At 33.9% G+C, this 19,602-nt stretch overlaps 3 protein-coding genes and 1 long non-coding RNA gene across 10 annotated transcripts in view; 2 read left to right on the forward strand and 2 right to left on the reverse strand.

The window, feature by feature from the left end:
* Positions 1–8,503, forward strand: part of LOC122574063 — a 33,334-nt gene extending 24,831 nt beyond the window's left edge. For 2 of the 7 annotated variants that reach the window (XM_043741164.1, XM_043741162.1), the window contains exons 4-6: positions 3,783–3,979; positions 5,445–5,495; positions 7,387–8,503. In XM_043741164.1, coding sequence (XP_043597099.1) covers positions 3,783–3,979; positions 5,445–5,495; positions 7,387–8,205 — 1,067 coding nt within the window. In that variant the 3' untranslated portion in view covers positions 8,206–8,503. The other 5 variants (XR_006318881.1, XM_043741168.1, XM_043741167.1 and 2 more) reach the window with 5 other exon arrangements.
* On the reverse strand, positions 3,788–4,760 carry LOC122574066. Its single transcript, XR_006318885.1, has 3 exons — positions 4,377–4,760; positions 4,030–4,276; positions 3,788–3,928 (listed from the first exon to the last, which is right to left on the reverse strand). It is a non-coding gene; the product is annotated as an uncharacterized LOC122574066 (long non-coding RNA).
* A 3,390-nt stretch (positions 8,504–11,893) lies between the features above and the next one.
* On the forward strand, positions 11,894–14,411 carry LOC122574064 (protein BUD31 homolog). Its single transcript, XM_043741169.1, has 4 exons — positions 11,894–12,156; positions 12,975–13,236; positions 13,873–13,995; positions 14,072–14,411. Exons 2-4 carry the CDS (start codon positions 13,143–13,145, stop codon positions 14,287–14,289), a joined length of 435 nt encoding a protein of 144 aa, XP_043597104.1. The 5' UTR covers positions 11,894–12,156; positions 12,975–13,142; the 3' UTR covers positions 14,290–14,411.
* Positions 14,412–15,684: 1,273 nt separating this feature from the next.
* LOC122574357 lies at positions 15,685–16,994 on the reverse strand. Its single transcript, XM_043741871.1, has 2 exons — positions 16,853–16,994; positions 15,685–16,416 (listed from the first exon to the last, which is right to left on the reverse strand). The coding sequence occupies exons 1-2, from the start codon at positions 16,991–16,993 to the stop codon at positions 15,685–15,687; spliced, it is 873 nt and encodes a 290-aa protein (XP_043597806.1). The 5' UTR covers position 16,994.
* Between the last annotated feature and the right edge of the window lie 2,608 nt (positions 16,995–19,602).

A 19,602-nucleotide genomic window follows, 5' to 3' on the forward strand; every position in this document is an offset into this window, starting at 1 on the left:
CTTTCCGTTTTTAGCTGATATGTGTGGTATATAGCATTTTTTTCCTTTAATGCTTTTATTACATTCCTATAAACCTCAGGGGTGTTTGTTTGAATCTTTACTTGATCAAGTTTTGTTTGTTTTATTGTATAATTGTCATTATCGACTATATTATTTAATAATTCAATAAGTGGGTCTATTATTTGTGCCTCGACAAATATTGGTGGCGGTTTTGTAATATAACTTGAGTGAGTTGTATCTTTATTTGTCGGGTCGACGTCTGTTTCTTCTGTTAATGAGCTGAACGAATTTCTTAATGGTAATTCTTGCAGCCATCGCTGCTTTTCTGTATCTGATTTTATTTTACGCTTTTTGTTGTTTTTTGGTATCTTCCAATTTTCATCCTGATAATATTTTTCATTATCTTGACTGTACTCCTCCTGTCTTCGCTGCTCATTCATTTCTTCTATGTCCATATTTTGATTATTATTAACTTGTTGTTGTTGGTTTAGGGCTGGTAAATCTACCAACCTATTTATATAATATCTTTCACCTTTTGTTGCAATTTTAATTGTTGTTATCTGCTGCTGCATTGCTGGGTTTCCCCTCACTATCACTAATCATTAATTTTATTTAACTCTGAAATACTTCTCTGATTCACTACACCGGAGCACAGGTCTGTTTACCTCGGTTGCCCGGGCAGAACTGCACTTACTGGTGGCCCACAGGTTTCGAGCACAACCTGTGGACCGCTTTCTTTTTGCTTTTGCCAGAATTTCGTCTGGTACGGTCGCGTCTTGAGGTAGCCGTTTTTAATTTCATTCTTCCTAGATAGTAAGATATAGATCTTCTTACGCAGAGCGCCGGGGTGATTCATAATTCGACGCATGAAGCATCAATCACTCTAGTTTTTAAAGTCTCAAGCAACGTTCAGGCCGACTTCGCAACCGAATTTTTGCGTTTAGCACTCAGTAAAAAATACATGCGATTAGATGTTGTTGAGATATGTATAATTTTCTGTGCTGGACTGGGTTAAACGTGCAGTAAGAATACTTGTATATGAGTATTAGTGTGTGGGAGTATTTGTGTGCGCAGCGTCTCAAAAACAGATGGCTGTAAACTGTCCAGTCGTTAGAAGCATCTGGAAGGGTCGTCAGTTAACAGTCGGGTAAAGAAGAAAGTGCTGAGACGCGTGCAGATATGTATCGATAAATATAATAGAGATCTTCCATTAAATAAATGTATAACTATTCAAACATTAATTAAAAGTGTAAATTTTGTGTTCCCATAACATTATTTCGGCTTCAAAGATCCAAAATTCTCAACAGATGTAACATTGTATACGAATTATTACGCGTGCCTAGCCAACTGCCTCGCGATCCGTCGAACGTTGAATCCTGTTTCGGACAGTTGTTTTCAGCGCAAACGTTCCGCTAAACAAATCGAACAAAGAGAATAACAACAAGAGTAAAATATTATGATCTGAGAAAGCGATGAAAGAATAGACGAACAAATACACAATTTTTTAAACAGGTTAAGCTGCGCCTGTGACGACAAGTTCTACCAATGTATTAAAAATTCAAAAGACGCTGCCGCCGACAGAATAGCATATCTGTATTTCACCGTCTTAGGGACGCAATGACTCCGAGAAGATTATCCTGCTTCTTGCAAAACTCAAACCTCATAAGTGCGATTAACGTGATATCCAACGTGGAATTTTCTTCTAACGACGAACATGGAAGCGTTCGAGATGAGATTATTAAAAAAATTTGTTCGTATGATTGTTGGCAGCATTGGACGTTGTTTGGAGTAGGAGTTTTTTTTTATTGTTTGTTTTTTAATTTTACAATTTGTCCAGTGGGACATTAGGTAAAATGTTGTAACATGTGATTGAATAGCATGTGGATGGTTACCCCCAGCGGGGTATCATCTTCCTGTTTTTTAGGTTATATCCTTTGTGAGATCAGCTGGGTGTTTCCTTTTTAGTCTTCTTTCTATGCTTGTGTTGATCGTTTCCATAGCCAGCCGGTTTGGGTGTGTTGTTATTCTTTCTCTGTACCTTTCCGCGCATCTGGTAATCTCCTCCTTGACCGTTGATATTCCCAAATCCTTCCGAATATCCTCGTTTCTGACGTACCATGGGGCGTTTACTATTGTTCTAAGAATTTTTGCTTGTAATGTCTCTATTTTGTTTATATGGCTCATTGCTGCTATCCCCCATAGTGGCATTCCGTATGTCCAGATTGGTTGTATGATTGTTTTGTATATTTTTCATTTATTTTCTATGCTTAGTTTGAATTTTCGACTTGTTGGCCAATGCATTTGTCTCCTTGTTGTCTGTATTTTGTATATTGTTGATTTAATATGCTGTTTCCATGTGAGTTGTGTATCTATGTGGAGTCCTAGGTATTTGACTTGTCTTGTTTGTGTTATGTGCGTGCCGTTAAGTAGGATGTTTGGTGGCGTCTGCTTTCGCAATGTGAATGTAATATGGTTGCATTTGTTGGGGTTTGCTTTTATTTGTTTAGCTTGTAGCCACTTTTCTATTTTTGTGATGTGTTCTTGTAGTAATGTGACTGCTGTTTCTGGGTTAGTGTGCCTGACTAGTACAGCTGTATCGTCCACGAATGTCAGTATTTTGCTATTGGTAGTTGTTGGTATGTTGGCCGTGTATAATGTGTATAGTATTGGACCTAGGACGCTTCCTTGCGGAACCCCAGCCTTGATGTCTTTAACTTCAGAGTATGTGTCCTTGATTTTTATTACGAAGGTTCTGCCGCTTAAGTAGGATTTTATTAATTGGTATATTTGCTCCGGGAATTGTTTTCTGATTGTTTGTAGCAGACTTTCGTGGTTTATTTTGTCAAATTCTTTCTCGATGTCCATAAAGAGGGCTGTACAGTATTGTTTGTTATCCTGTTCGTAGTTAAGTCCTTGATACTCATTTTGTATGTGATTGTTAAAAATGATCGTACCCGTAAGTAAAACATCGATGGAATCCAAAAATCATGCAACGTTTTCGTGCTATTCGTCATGGATAAATATGGTTGGATGTTTTCAACTATCTGTCTGCGCATCTCGGGCGGTTGTTGCGTTTGAGCAATGTATGAGCAATGAGTTACAATTCCAATTAACTGTTGCAAGTGACCAGTTTAAACGCGTTCTGGATGAACTCGAGCAGTTCGAAATCCTGTTTCATCTTTCTAGGTAGATGTTCTACTTTCTCTTTCACTTTGGCTTTTAAGGAAATAAGGTTTGTAGCATTAGTAACGGAAAGAACGCAGCAGTGAGTAAATTGTTGCTTGGAAACCTTGCAATATTATTACCATCGACATTCAGGAATCATTGAGGATATTCGAGCAACATGGTATATCGCAGATGTGTTTGCCCTAGAGCCTTCAGCGGTTAGCCAAGAAAATCATTTTGGCCACCCAGAAGACTCATTACTCTTTATGCGTTCAGTTTCAAATACCTGCTGTTTAAATCGTAAATATTTAAAGAATTAATTACTGTACAACAGATTTGAAAGTTTCATGTCACGGGTTGTCATACATAACTCTGTTGTGAACTACACTGTTTGAAGCCTCACCTATATAAAAACAAAGAGATCTCCACGGTGTACATAGATTTCAGTGGATCTTTCGATACCTGAAGAAGGTAGCTGCAGTAGTAGGGAAACATCAGGAGGAAATTCCTTTCGGGCACGGCTCTTACCCAAAATCCTCAAACAGTGTTGTTCACAAGAGTGTTATATTTATTTAGACAATAAACTTTAAATAGTAATTCGAATGATGTTGTAATAGGCAGTCCAAAACTAGGTGCAGTTATACTCAGAGCTGAAGAGGCCTTGATAGTTATTTTCGTACTCTTTCTATGGGCTGCGGCAATTGCGTTATTCTTCAATCGATGGGGCAAGATAAGAATGTTGGAACCATCTCAACCGAAATTCCTGCCACAAGACGAACAAAATTGTACCACGATTGAACAAAATCAACTTCAGGTAATGCATAAATATATATTTTATTTATAACTGACACTTTATGACTATACCTTAGTACTGTGTACTGTGTATTGACCTTCGTGCTGTCTAATGCTGAGTTCAGACTGGCTAAAATTGTTTGCAAACTATTCATAGCTGTAGCGTTGTTATTCGTTTAGTGTTGGTACACGCAGCCACTTGTTGATCTTGTTCGTCTGTAAATCTCAGTATATGTAAAGACTTGTTGCTCGTATCAACTGCATGTTTCGTAGTAAAAGCAAATAATGTTAGAAGAAAGAATGATCGAGAGCATCGATGCTAGAAGAGAATAAATTTTGGTACAAGAAACAAATAATTTATTAAAAAACGAAGATGAATTGAAAAATTCTATCGAAATGTCATATGAAAAATTACTTACCATAATCCAATAAATATTAGAAACAAGTATAAATTTTCGTAAAAATATCAATTTCAGTCAAAGAAGGAATATTGATTCCGTTAAATTTTCTATCGACGAATGATTCTCACGCTGACTGTTCAGAAGGCAGTAACATCACAGTTTGCGAGTTCCACTACAGATGTCACGTCGGTCGGTTCGAGATTATTTCACGTTCCGCACGTAAAGCGAGAGATTGGTACTTCAATTATGATAGTTATTGCAAAATTTATTATATAAACTGACAGAGTAAAGACACAGAATGTCGTAACAGAACAGAACAGAATGTCGAGTGCTGACTTGGGAGTTTTTTTTATATCAAGTGTTTAGTTCCTGTGGAGGGGTTATCGCTGGATGCCGGTCGCATAGGTATACTGCTACTGCTTAGTTACTATTTTGATGGCTATGGCATGCAAAACGTGGTTATCCTAGCGCTGTATTTCGAGACCCTTGTGACACAGTGACGAATACGTCTGGATCCTGCATTATAATTGGTACCTTTGATGTAACGTCTCTTGAATAAGGAGTGTTCTCTGTTCATTACCCTTTGTTCACAAATAAATTCACAAGTGTCCAACGCTATTGACGAATGTAATTTGTAAACAACAATGTGGACCTAACGTAAGACTCCTACACAATCCTAATTAATTATATAGTAGTAAAAAATCTTCTACTTGAGACTGACTGAATTATCGATGGCATCTTCTAATTGAGACGAACTAATTGAAATTTCCTAACCCAATTAGACATTAATGGCCGCGTCCTGATTGGCGTTCCACTCAACCAACAGAATTTAGTTGCTCTAAGCTTTCTGGTTGAAACTTACTTAACGGATCTTCAACGATCAAATCCAATGAGAATAACATCCATACGTTACCCTTAATCAAGGTATAACAACTTTCTGAACGTCCGCCAGGACAAATTGCAGGAAATCTTATATAAAAACATAAAAAGAAAAATATAAAGGTAAAATTCAAATTTAAAGACAAAAATGTCGAAAAATCTTAGTCAATTTTTATCAATCTCTCAAATTATTTATTATTATTTCAGAGATGCTTGACCCGAACGCAGCTATCTTACATCATTTTCCACCAAATCGAGGTTGTACAATGTGACTATAAAAATAACAATTTCTTAATATCCAATACACAATCCACTACCAACAACATTCATCCTTAAAAAAATGTGCCGCATTCTTCCCGTAATTATCCTATGCGAAATATTATACATTTATAACTTTTGTTGCAGGTCCGCATACTATTTATTGCTAAAATTAATTGTTTTCAAACTTCTAGTTCCTTATCAGAAAAAAAAACAAAAAATACTTTGTTATCGGTATCACAATAAATCGCTGTATTCCTATCAATTTATATTGCTTGACACGGACTTGGACACACGCAAACGCGCGCGCAGATCACAATATGGATTGTTTTCAAACTTTGCACTTCTGAAATGCTATTTTACTTTTACCGTCCATCGATTCATTTCTGATTTCTTCGTCGTGATTTCAAATAATCAGTATGTATTTATTTTGACATTTCGACTTTATCATTTAATAGATTCAAATTTCCTACCACATAAACAATTTTATATGCAATTAGAGACTGAACATCTCGGACATGAAATGTAAAATTTAAGGAGAAATGTTTCATTGAAAAACATGGATTGAGTAAATGTTTTTTACATCCACTGTCCGGCATACATACGTACATATGCATAAATTCATAACGGAAAGGAGCAACGCAATAACATATAACGTAGATATAACAAACACGAGAGAAATGTTATGCATTAATGTTTAAAATATGAATAATATATTATATACGACAAATTCTTATTAATTATCTATTAAATAATTAATAATTAAGAGAAGAGAAGAAATCGAAATTTTCATCCAGCTAGGGAACTGGATTTTTTATATTTCTCAATATATTCAGAAATATTCTATACTAAAATATTCCAATCTTTTACATGTTCAATTCATTTCAATGAAAGGATGTTGTTAGGACCGTTCGCGGAGAGACGCGATCGCCAGGAAAACGCGTCAGCGAGAGGCGTAAATTCTCGCTACAATTCGGATAATCGACGCCGCGAATTAGTCGTTCCCCTGTTTCGGGTAAGATAACAGAGGTGGTTAAACGAGGTTAACACTGAATTAACAGGGTTAACAAAAAATGGTATATTTGACAATATATAAAACAGTATAATGAAACGCCACAAATTATTTTAAGGATTATGCAGTTAGTTTGATACAATAATTCGACTCGACTTTATAATATTTATTTATGTATTTGTAGACTAGACGACTTGTATTTCGTTCGGTAGATACTCTTAGAGCATTCCGTTCGGATCCTCGATCGATACTGATTGCCCTTCGATGGGCCCTTTGTGTTCTATGAGAGGCGATCCCCACCATGCTCGGGTCACGCCACCGATCACGCCATGATCTCGCGTGTCACCTTATGAGTGTATTTAAAATAACGGAACGAATCGACGTTTCTAGAACTCGCTCTGTTTGTTGCTGGCCGCTACATTGTATATTTATCGGGCTGATTGAGACGATATGGAAAGCCTCATGGCGTAACAGATGTTACAAAAATCTGAATTACCATTAAATAAATTAAAAATTAATAGACAATTTATTTTCTATAAAAATTAAAAAGATTTTTGACATATTAACGTTTCCAAATGGGATACTGTTTTTGATAAAAGCTTGATTTATACGTAAACAAAATGGTCATATATGTAGATATAGACATGTATACATCATAATCATTAATTATACCTAGAATAATGATCTATTCATCTTAATTTTAAATAACACGTAGGTGATACTTTTCAGATCTGTATCATATTTTACCCTGTTCATCACGACTTTCTCTAAACAAAGCATCGTACCTCCAAATACGAATGTAGATTACAAAGATCAATTGAACTGTTTAAAAGTGGCGATGAAAATTAATTTACAAATCATCTGTTCGTTTGTTTGCAGAACCGACGTACATTCTCGAAATGCAATCTTTGCGAAGAGTGTCCAATAAGGCACGACTCGAACTACGCTTTGGGGCAAATGAGACCGAGGCAAAACAGTGCGTTCATTGGCTCCAGCGTGTCATTTCTCCCAGGTGACGAAGGTACAGCGCGTCGCACGAAGAGTGCGTTCGACCTTCAATTTTCCGTGTTTACGGAAAATAACACGCTCGACTCCTCCAGCGAACAGGATACGTTAAAGAATTCTAAGCCGGCCTGCGATTCCACGAAATTATTGCTAGACGAACGAAGGACAAGCGTCTATCAGCTGGACAAAACCGGGACAACCAAACCTTTCTGTCGAAATAGAGGAATAAGTGTTTGTCAATTCGATGCTTCACCAAAATTATGGCAGCGAGATCGTGGAATGAGCATCTGCCAGTTCGATAGGATGGAGGTTCTCGCCAGGCCATTGCAGAGAGATCGCATAGGTAGTGCTTACCATTTTGACAGAATGGATGTCTTGGCCAGACCTAATGTAATTCTTGACAAATTCTTGTTGAGAGAAAAACGCGTTAGTATGTGCAACCTTTTGGGAAAAAATGAGAAAACGACAGAAGGAGATCAGATGGAACGGCATTTAAGCAACAGCAACGTTGGGAAAATCGGGGAAAGAGATACATCTGTCGAGGAAGAGAGAGGCAGGATTATGGCGGAGGAACAAAAGACATTTGTTAAACACATACCCAAAGAAAAGAAAAATAGCTTTTGTCGATCGAACCAACCATCTTGCAGCCAAACTTCTGATGCTGCATTTGGATATAAAGGTACTTGCGTGTAACCTGAGAACTTGTACAATTCGTCAAGGAAGAGCTGCACACAATTTCCAAGATGATGGTTTTGTTCGGAAAGGATCTCAAGATTGACGTTCTTGCGAATATATCATACATATGTATGTATATATAACGAATTAATTACTCGTTTTGAACAGAATTAACATTGTATTTAAATATTAAGTATGTATATTGCTTTTGATATGAACACTTTCAGTTCGCTTATAGTGTTCCCTGTAAATGAAATGTTGGACAAATTTCTACGAGAAACACGAAATTAAGTATGCATTGTACAGAATGACCAAGGTCAGTATTTTACCAAATTATTAAAAAACAAGTATCTTACACGTATTTTTAAATTTATAAGGAGGAACGACTCGTTACTGAACTATCGTACTAAATTTATACGAAAAAATTATATAATCTGTACAGCTGACAGCTAAAAAGTATTTTGTCAGGATAAAAAAATATCATGGAAATAGATGAAAACTACAAATTACAATAAAATTCAAGGAATTAAAAAAAAATGATAATAAACAACGTGATATATCGAGGAAAAATATAAATATCTCGTATTTTAATTATTCTTTCGAATTTTTATTAAGTTGTTCGAATTCATTCTTATCCTATTGTATATTTATCCATTAGTGATGAATAAAATTTGATTTATCATTTTTATTCGAATTTTCAGTATCCAAATAACTTTCTTACTATACCTTACCATAATGTAATGTACTATACTATACTATAATGTAATAATTTGAAGTGCGAGTACTAAATGATAACAGTGACGGGATTTATAAAAAAAAATATTCTTTTAAGCATTGCAACAATTTATACTTCATTTCGCAAACGAAATATATTTACTAAAATCTACCACAGTTTTAGTCTTCTGCTATTAAAGTGAAAAATATTCAAAGAATATTCGATTTCAAAAACTACAGCGAATCACGAATAAAGCGACTAATCATATTCAAAATCATATAGTAAAGGTATTGTTGAAAAGAGAAATTGAATATACTAAATATTCTGCCGTCTTCCATATAAATTTATTACAAACAAAATTTTAATTTATTATTTAGTTACAATGCATCCATTTATAACTGTCATCTATTGAAGGACTAGCTATTAAATGTTGTACGGGAAAGCCGTTTTATATTTCCAAGTCAACCATGTTTTATATCTCAGAAAAAGCAACATCTGCATATTCGAGAGATGCAATATATTTTTAAATGCAAACTACTGTTGAGCAAGTGCTACAGATACAATTCGTATTGTCAATATACTGAACCGCTGTTTCTTTTTTTATTTGTTCATCTATAAGTAATTATTGCTTTCTTGCACTTTCATAACTATAAAAAGATCAGTCATCCATTGATTTAAGTTATTATTTACTTTTTTCTATGTAATTTATGTATAATTTGAGTCCACTTTTGCAAAAAGAACCTCGATAACCTTATATCACTATATATAATTAGCTATTTATATAATTTATAGCATTTAATTTCCGACAGTCTAGGTGTAATAAAGTTTCATCTCTCCAATTGTAGAAAAACCTGGAACTTTAATATTCTTCGATTGCCTAAAACCTCCATTTTCTATCAAATATGTTTTTGAATTCGAAAAGTTCGTTTGCGACAGATCGATTCAGACAAAATTACTAAACGAACCATGAAATAATCTTTACCACTAATTGTATCTATATGAAATAAATATTTGTGAGTCTTTTTAAGCGCAATAAGTATTATCAAGTTTTACCGTAAAATATTACATCGTTTACACAGAATTAATCACATTTATGCAAAATTTCAAAGTGTAATATATAATAATAAATAATAATAATATAGTGCCATTTTATAGCCTTTCCTTATTAAAATCGAAAATCAAATTAAAACAACAAAAATATACCTCGGGCCCAGCAAACTTCTCTACACGGACCTATGGAGCATCCTATGCGCGAGAGCCACAGCGAGTCTCAAGTTACATAATGTCGAAACGTAATAAAGAAAGCTATAACTATAACATCCAGTAGCAGACAGGACTCTGTATATTATTTCGTTAAAAAATTAGCGTACCTTATACACGCAAATTTCCTCTGTGATTCTTTCGTTGCACTTATGTAATGTCCCCAGTTTGACGCTTTTAATTTTTAACTAATTTCACGGAATTTCCACCGAAAGGTTTTCGCTTTTATCTCCGAGTCACCGGCGCCTGTGTCTTCCTTGATTCGTTTTGCTCGCTCGAAATTTTATCCCAGGCTTTATGCGAATTTTATACAATGTTGGATTTCGCGGAATCTCGCCATCTCCACCTCCTTTAGCATAATTTCTTCTTCGTGACCTCACCGAACGACCCTCTTAAAGAATTTTCATCGGTAAAACTGAAATCTTGTTTCGTTCCTTTTGTTTCTGAACTTGGATCGCCATCCTCTCTGACACTCTCCTCTTCGTCGCTCTGCTCAGAGAGGATGAATCGTCGCAGCGTCGTGTAAGAACAATCAGCTCGCCTTTCCTGCACGCTTCTTCTTCGTTTTTCGTCCTGGAGATCGAAGCCCGTTGTGTCAGAGCTGCCGCGATTTCGGGGTAATTCCATATGCTCTCTGTCTGTGTACCTTCTGTTGCTGCTTCTCCTTCTCTTCCATCGCTTTTTATATCTGCCAACACCAAGAAAGGTATTGTTTTGGACAGAACAAGGTCGTTCGGCTCGTACATTTTAAACGATTCGAGATGCGAAGAAAAATGTTATAAGTTTGGATTCTATCGAGTAGAGTAAAATGAAATGAAATCATAATCTATTTCATGTAAATCTTAGAGATCAAGCTAGAACGCTCCTTGAGGCTACTGCACTATATGCAGCTTTGTATTCGTACAAGACTTTCCAACGTATGCTATACGTTACGTAATCCAGCGGTTGAAACATTAACAGAATTTATTACAATTGTGTATAATAGTAATGTATTTTACACGTTATTTTATACATTGTTATTTGGGCATTAGTAAAAAGAGTGAACGAAATCACGACTGCTGTTAAAAAAATATATTCAGTCCCTGGTCACCGAATTAATTCAACCACACGCAGAAATTTCATTTTCCTACTTGTAATGTGTCAGAGACGCATATTCGTGTGTATATTGATTATGTCGGATAAAGGACAAATTATCATTGGTTGTTTAAACTGTTTATAGACGATTATGCACATATATACATATAGCAACTATTTAATTTATTATCTCTTTGTTCCACGTCGCTTAATTTTAATAAAAAAATTAAAAATGCTGAAAATGTTAAATTTGATTGTAGTTCAGTGACCAGAGTCTGTACATGTCTTTATAAGTGACAGAAAATAAAATACACGTATAAACCATCAGCAGGTCTCTGGGAACGAGGTTAACGGCATCGACCGATAATTCAGAAAACTAGAGGTCGGATGAACGGTGTCCGAAAGGAAAGCAAACTTTTTCTTTTTTTCCACCAAACATCAACCATGGGACGAGCAGTATATATCGATCGATTTCTTACTGGTCGCGCTACTAGGAATCAATCATGCTCTCAGGATCGTCGATGCTCTTCTTAACCGACAGTCAGTCGAGAACGTTTCGTTCGTAACACAGTGATTTCTAAATCATCTATTGACCTTTTCTTCTTCGACTCCTCCATTCTCTCAAATAGCAAAAAAAGCTCAATGGTAGAAAAAAGAAGTTGCTGACACAGAATGAGAATGTTTCGTGGCATTTTTTGTGAATATCTTTCTGAGTGTCGATAATAAACTATCGAGCGCATGTGCTTTCTTCTTCTTCAAACACGATGGCGTTTGCAATCGATTGCGATTTTTTGCGTCTTGTAAAATCCTCTTCGAGTCTTCCTATTGTTTTATAAACTACACACTTCGTATCACGCAACACTTTACGTCCGACATTTTGTTCTTTATATTTTCGCATCATACATCTTTGGAATAAAATGGTGAGCTTTCGAAAAATTAGTGTTGACTACAGACTAAATCCAATCCCGTTCAGTAAATCATCTAGACCAGTCGAATTTGCCTTCAAACTACCCAAAATCGGGAAAAATTGTAAACAGTATTTTTTTCTACAAAATGATTTTTATTATATAATTTAATATAATATATATATATATATATATATATATAAAATAAATGGATTTTATTATATAATTTAGCATTTCCCATCTTGCAACGAAGTTTTAATAAAATGATAATTATGGTTTCCTTTTTTCACTTCTTCTGTAGGTGAGTGTACAATATCATTAGACATATGGTTTATAGGAGATTAATCTACTCATTGGTGCATAATACATGTATTGTTCCTTATAAGAATCAAATATAATATATTCTACAGGTTGAGAATGTTCGTGTAGCAGAGTATTGATTATAGAAATAATTGTTTAATATATCCAAATATCTTTTAAATGATAGTGATATCTTATTTCGTTTTGCTTTAGAATTTCATCCATTCTTACTCTTTAATTCTCCTTCCGCTCTTCTTCTACTAATTTTACGTATACATATGTATAGTCTTAATATAACTATAGTAAATATAATATAACAATAACTATATTTTGTAATTCTGAATAGTTGTAAATTTTCATCAAACCAATGTTTTAAAAAAATGTCGATACGCATAGTATCTGGGCATGATTTTTACTGTCTTACAAAAAGTGCATTATGCAGCACGAATTTATTCTATACAATATTGAATTATCTTGATATTTCTGGAGAAGAAACTGTTTAAAAAAATATGAGAACGGTGTTTCATTTGTAGTTTGCCGCCATGCCGCCATTATTCGTTTGCTTTGATTCATCACGGCAGTAACGTATCTGTAGCTATGCATAATCAACACAGATACACAAGTGCACAAGTAACGGAACTATAACTTTACGACTTGACATTACTGTAAACTGTATATTGTAACGCTGATGTGAATTAAAAATGCCCAAAGTACGTAGAAGTAAGAAACCTCCGCCAGATGGTTGGGAATTAATTGAACCGACGCTGGAAGAATTAGAACAGAAAATGCGAGAAGGTAAGAAGGAAAAGAAAATGCAGGTTATGACTACAAGGTTATGTTGATAACGAAATGTTTCTATTTTTTATACGAAATATAATGTCGCGAATAATTATAAACTCAATCCAATTTCTAGACTTTTTATAATACTAAAATAAAAATTGAAAAATCGTTTATATAATTTCATATTATAGTATAAAACAAAACTGAAGATGCAAAACAAATAATATTTTTTTCTTTCGAAGTCTGGAAAAAATATAAACTTAATGCTAATTTTGTTAAGTTTTCATTTAATGTTTAGTGCGTCATCAGGACTCGACGATAGTCATCGTAATAATTCTAATCTGAAATCTTGAAATCACTTTTCGTAACGCTAATTGTATAAATAGGAGCATCGTTTTGTTGAAAAATTGTCTTTTTGTCTCCTATTCTGTTTATAAAAGACAATAATTTGCCATGCAGCATCTCCTGATATCTTATAACGTTCAATTTACCTTTTACAATAACAATTTCATTTAACATATCCAGTCATGATCGATGATTTTTTGGAAATATCGAAGAGATAATGGGGAATCTAAATGTGTTTGAATCTAAAATTATTCAGAACAGTGTATCCTTTGAAATAATTCTAATCTATTGATGTTTGAATTGTAGCTGAAACGGAACCTCACGAGGGCAAGCGAAAACAAGAATCTTTATGGCCCATATTTAAAATTCACCATCAGAAATCACGATACATATATGACTTATATTATAGACGGAAAGCGATAAGTCGCGGTAAAGTATCACTGATTATTTCATTTCCTTACTTTCCTCACTGTTATTTAATCTTTTATATGTTCTATGTTTTCAGAATTGTATGATTATTGCCTGAACGAAAATATAGCAGATAGAAATTTGATAGCCAAGTGGAAGAAAGTGGGATACGAAAACTTGTGCTGTCTACGTTGTATACAACACAGGGATACTAACTTTGGTACAAATTGTATTTGTAGAGTACCTAAAGGCAAACTCGAAGAAGGCAGAATAGTGGAATGTATTCACTGTGGATGCAGAGGATGTTCTGGATAACATTTAGCGATGACTACAAGATACGTATTTATGTTTCTGTTAATGGTATTGCACTGTATATTACTGAAAACTGTATTGCATAATATCGATGACCTATGAAAGTATCAAGTTATAAATTAAAAGCGTATGTACCTTTATTATACCTTATAATTCTCTCTAATTGTAAAATTCTCCATCTATACTGACTAATTCCAAGTATTTTTAAATAGTCTAAAACAACATTGTTATTTTTACGTAATTGCAGACTTCTTACATTTGAATTTATCGTATAAATAATTGAAATATATGGATGAATTAAAAACTTTTCATCTGAAGTGAAATAGGAAATAAACTTTGGTTGGTATTATTAGATCATAAGTAATTCGCATGAATGAAATGAAGTCAAACTTTGAATTTTTGGATAATCAAATTTAATTTGTATTCTGTAAATTACTATTCATTTGTAAACTTAATATATATACTTTATTTATCTTTTAGAATTAAATAATATAACTTCAAATATAAAGCACATTCCGAATAACATGTAGCGATGATATTAAAGGTGTGTTTATGTTCTTGTTAATGGTATTGTATCGTAAAGTACCAAAAATCTAATTTAAATTGATTACTTGTGTTCTAACAATTCCAGTTAAAAGTTAACATAAGATATTCTACGTATGTATAAAGATTGAAAATTTTTTAATTATTTTCTAATAAAATAAATAAATCTTTGTTCGATTTGAAAAAGTAAAACTAAACTAGAAGCTAATGCATGATATGTATCATATCAATAATATATAGGTTTTTAATATAATACTGAACATAACAATGGTTTTGTTTTACTTTTACCACTGATTTCAATACTTTTAATATGAAGTGTACGATAACTTTTAATTCTGATATTTTTTGTACAGTTCCGTAAAGACCGTTTGACATTCTTTATGAGTAAACGTTTGTGTGTATTGGTTGTTTAATATAATAAATCTTTTACCCTTTCGCCAAACTGTAGCAGTTGGTGGTGAGTCACATATCATTTCTTTAATAGGATGACAAATCGTATTTGTTCTTGCAGATAAAAATGAAATAGCCGATCGACATTCTGAAACGGTGAAATCTCTTTGAGAAGTTTGTGTAGCGATTCCAATAATTTGCCAAGAATATTTAACGCTACATTTGCAGACTGATTCGTCATCGAGAAGATTGCTTTCCTTAACTAAATTGTCCAAAAGTGTCTGTGATGTTTGTGAACTTGTACCAATGACCTGCCAAGAATATTTTATCTTGCACATACGGCCGTTGTTGTGCGAGTTTGTACTATCCTGATATTGAGATCGCTTGTTCGTAAGAAACGATAGAATCGAATGGCCAATGTTTTCCCGAGAATGATGCCGAAAATTACGCGTAGCCAACATTTTACTATGCATAGCCTCTATCGTATCGGGTCTGTTCGTTTTTAAAAAATTNGTCTGATGTCGAAACATCAAACATGGTACACTGAAGTTGATTAAAGGCTTTCGATTCTCCATGATTAATGATACTATTAGAAATTGTTCCTCTTATGGCTACGTCGATATTTTCTAGGACAGATTCGCAATAAGGATCAAAAATACATTGTTTTTCAACGTCTTCTCTCTTCGTGGTCGCTGTTGGAATTACTGAACTTAATGTGATTGAAACATTCGAGGTATTCCTTGGCACAATTGAATTATTTAAGATATTGTTCTCCATCAGATGTATCTTTTCCGTAGAACTTGATGACAAAAATTTAGTCCGAGTAGTATCATTCTGCGATCGACGAATAACATTTTCTGATTTGTATAATTTCAATTTTTTATCGTTACCGTTTGTTTTTGGAAGATTCGATGAGATGCGATTAATACTGCCAATTCTTGTTTTCTCATTAATTTTATCCATTTTCTTCCGTTTACTTGTTTTAATTACGTTTTCATCTATTGCAGGAGAGTGACGTTTGAACGAAGTCAAAGGCAGATCAGAAATCGATGAAGGAAATATCAATATTTGCTGTTTCTTAATTTCTGGTTGCTGAGAGAAATTTACTTTCTTATCGTTTAGAAAACTGTAACTTCTATTAATTGAACGTAACCGGTTTCCTGAGGTTTCTACTTCTTTGTGTTTACTTACTATAGCCTGAAAACACATTAACGTTGCATATTAGGCTATGAAATTTCACCCTATGCGAACTTTGTTTTAATATTATCATTTGGAATAGTAATATCGAGAATGGAGTTCTTGCAACCGTTGCAAACAATAACTATTTTACCTTTTATCTAACATTGGATAATAGTAAAACATTTAATTGCGTTTGTTTGTTATTATTCATATATATAAGAAAAAAAATATATATAAATATATATTATTATATATATTATATATATTGCATATACATACATATATATTGCAGTGAAATTTCACTTATGATAGCGTAAATATAATTTTCTTTGATGATAGAGATTTGCTTTCAAAAATGTTCTCTTTAATTTTAGAAATCTTGTATCTATACACGCGTAGGAGAAATCAGAAAAGGGAAGACGAGAAAAACAATAACTCAGCTTAGATAAATAACCTGTTTCGGATAGGGTATTGGATCTGTACAGTTTTTTACTAGAAGGCTACATGGTTTCTTTAATAATGGCATCGTTGCGCCGTTGTTACATTGGTATAACTTAACGAATTCCACTTTTGGTACGGAAAAATTGCACTGCATTGCATCACTACGTTTCTTCNGTAAAGATGGTCTTTGTTATCGGTACAAAAACATTTTCCGTAATCACTTCCACTTTTGGTGTAATCAATTTTGTCGATTTTAACGATCTCCGTATACGGCTGCTTTTTGCGCTACCTTTTAACTCCATTGCCTTTCCTGATCGAATGTTACATACTAACCTTCCAAGAACTAAATAATTTTTTAGCCTGTAATATATATTAGGATGTAATAAGAAAAATTACTTTTTATAAATTATTAATTGTAGAAACAGAATTTGTCGCATAGTATTGTAGAGAAGACTATAATCCACTAAAATTTACTGAAGATGAATACATTTATCGTCGATAACTTACTTTAATTGTTAATTGATATTTTGCTAAAACACAATGTTGCGTATACATAACATCAAATGTGAAAAAAGGATATATGATTTCCGTGTGTTTATTTTACTTATACAATTTACTTTTCAATTTATCACATCACGAATATAGGTAAAATTAAAGACCAGTTTTAAGTAAGTGGGAACGAAGGTTAAAGTTAAAAAAAAAAAAAGAGAAGTAGGAAAGAAAAGAGAAAAGCCGCATACATTTTATCGTAATTCTCTTATTTCATATGAAAAATTTTCATTAGATCTTCATTAATTCTAGTAATTCCACCTGTTTCCAAAACAGCTGGTCAAGTGCTCTTGCACTGCGTTGGTAAAATGTGATGGTACACCATTCTACATGAACCGTTTCTTATTGCGTGTAGAGTTTCACGTGCCTAGAAATGTTCGTTACGTATATTTATATTATTCCACATTTATTAAATGTTGCCTGATCAGTAAATAATATCTTCACGGGGAAACTGGAATTGCGTTAAATTTTCCGATTTGTCGTCATTTGCAAAGATTATTTCTTCTTGAATTTTCTCGAATACGATGCAGTGTTCTATCTCCCAGATCCGGATCGGGATTCGCCTTATCTTTGAAATATCTTTGCGCTGGGTATAGTCCTATTGAGATATTTTTTCGGCGTATAGGCTTCGCGCTTTTATGCTATTACTGTCCGCCGCACCGTAACAAATCTGTATGTCCGAAAGTTCTCTAAATGTGTACATATTGTAATAAGTATGGCTAGAAATGTGGCTATAAATACAACTACACTGCACACACACTCACTACGCGTACAATACACGCACTATGCGCACTGCACACACAATACACCCAAGGAACACCCTAACTTGATCTTTTCAATTCTTTGAAAGTTCCTCGTCGACCGTCGGAATGATTCTGTTCTTCAAAAATTGTTCTACCCTCTTGCTTTAAAATGACTAAAACGTGGCAATGTAGCGATGGAGAGTTTATTCCGAAAAAAATTTAGGATACAAGGGTATGGTACTGAGAAGGCGAACAGGCTGTGCACCAGATATGTTTAAAAATAACCGCAAACCTATTGTGCACAATCTTTAAACTTTACATAGCTAGGGATTTATTAGTGATGGTCATTAGAAAAGCGGACTTTTTGTTTATAAGATGGGTTTCGGAAATTTCTCAATTCCTCAAGTCTTATTGTCTTCAGTTTTTATAACCGTAATGTATTTTAAGCATGAAGGAAAAAAATAACATTGAAAAGAAGCACAACTCTCGCATTTATTATTTAATTCGAAGCAAACACTGTGACTATATTCCTGGAATAATATAAAATATTAATTCAACATTGTATAGGAACTGTTGAAAAACCAACTATAAGTTTTTCGGTAAGTATTTACTTTTCATCACAAAATGTATATCTGTTATATATATAACGATAAGTGTGTTTGTAATTACAAAATTCTACATGAGGATTAAAACTGCGTTATCGATTACTTCGCCGAGTCTGCTCCGAAGGTAAAACATTTTTAAACAGGAAAGAACGTTAGTCCGCTATCCGTCAGAAATGTTTTACCATTGATTAAAAATTGGATAGAGCATGCATGCAATGCAAAAGAGTGTCCAAACCGGCCCGTGGATTATGCAGCTCCTCGCTTAGTATCACTTGTGGCATTATCGGTTCAGTACAGAATAAGATATCAGCGTTATTGAAACGGTAAGAATTATAATTAAGTCAATGATCGATATACTTATAATCAGGATTGATTTATATTCTATATAAACTATTCGGACTTAATGAGAATAGCGAATAAGAGGGAATTGTCAGTTTTCACAGGAATGACGACACGATGCTTCATCACGCGATAGACATCGGAGATAATTAGGTATCGATTAAAATTAATTTGCCAGTTATTGCTTGCCTTTGGCGTATATTAAGTGTTTACATTGCGCATATGAAGTTTTGTAATCGCGTTGTCCAAATGTGTAACGCATAATTCTATATAGTTTTGCTAGCTTGTTTTGTTTAATCATGTAAAATAGGATGTCAGAAATTTCCGAGTAATAATCGTTATAAAAAGCGCCTGCATCCAAATTGCGGTTTAACAAACCGTAATTCAATAGATACCACCAGTTTTCATCGTTTACCTGTAATTGATAGTGATAGATGCACAACGAATACCACAAAACTACCAAAAAGGTACAGATGTAGTTGGCATTTAGAATAGATATAGGATATAGATATGAGCGATGAAAATTG

This window comes from Bombus pyrosoma, linkage group LG13 (genome assembly GCF_014825855.1).
Source record: "Bombus pyrosoma isolate SC7728 linkage group LG13, ASM1482585v1, whole genome shotgun sequence".
In the NCBI taxonomy this organism is placed as follows: Eukaryota; Metazoa; Arthropoda; class Insecta; order Hymenoptera; family Apidae; genus Bombus; species Bombus pyrosoma.

Coding starts and splice junctions, on each gene's coding strand:
- LOC122574064 (XM_043741169.1), top strand. CDS start 13,143: ATGCCCAAAGTACGTAGAAGTAAGAAACCTCCGCCAGATGGTTGGGAA. Junction 13,237..13,872: donor AGAACAGAAAATGCGAGAAG/GTAAGAAGGAAA, acceptor TTTGAATTGTAG/CTGAAACGGAACCTCACGAG. Junction 13,996..14,071: donor ACGGAAAGCGATAAGTCGCG/GTAAAGTATCAC, acceptor CTATGTTTTCAG/AATTGTATGATTATTGCCTG.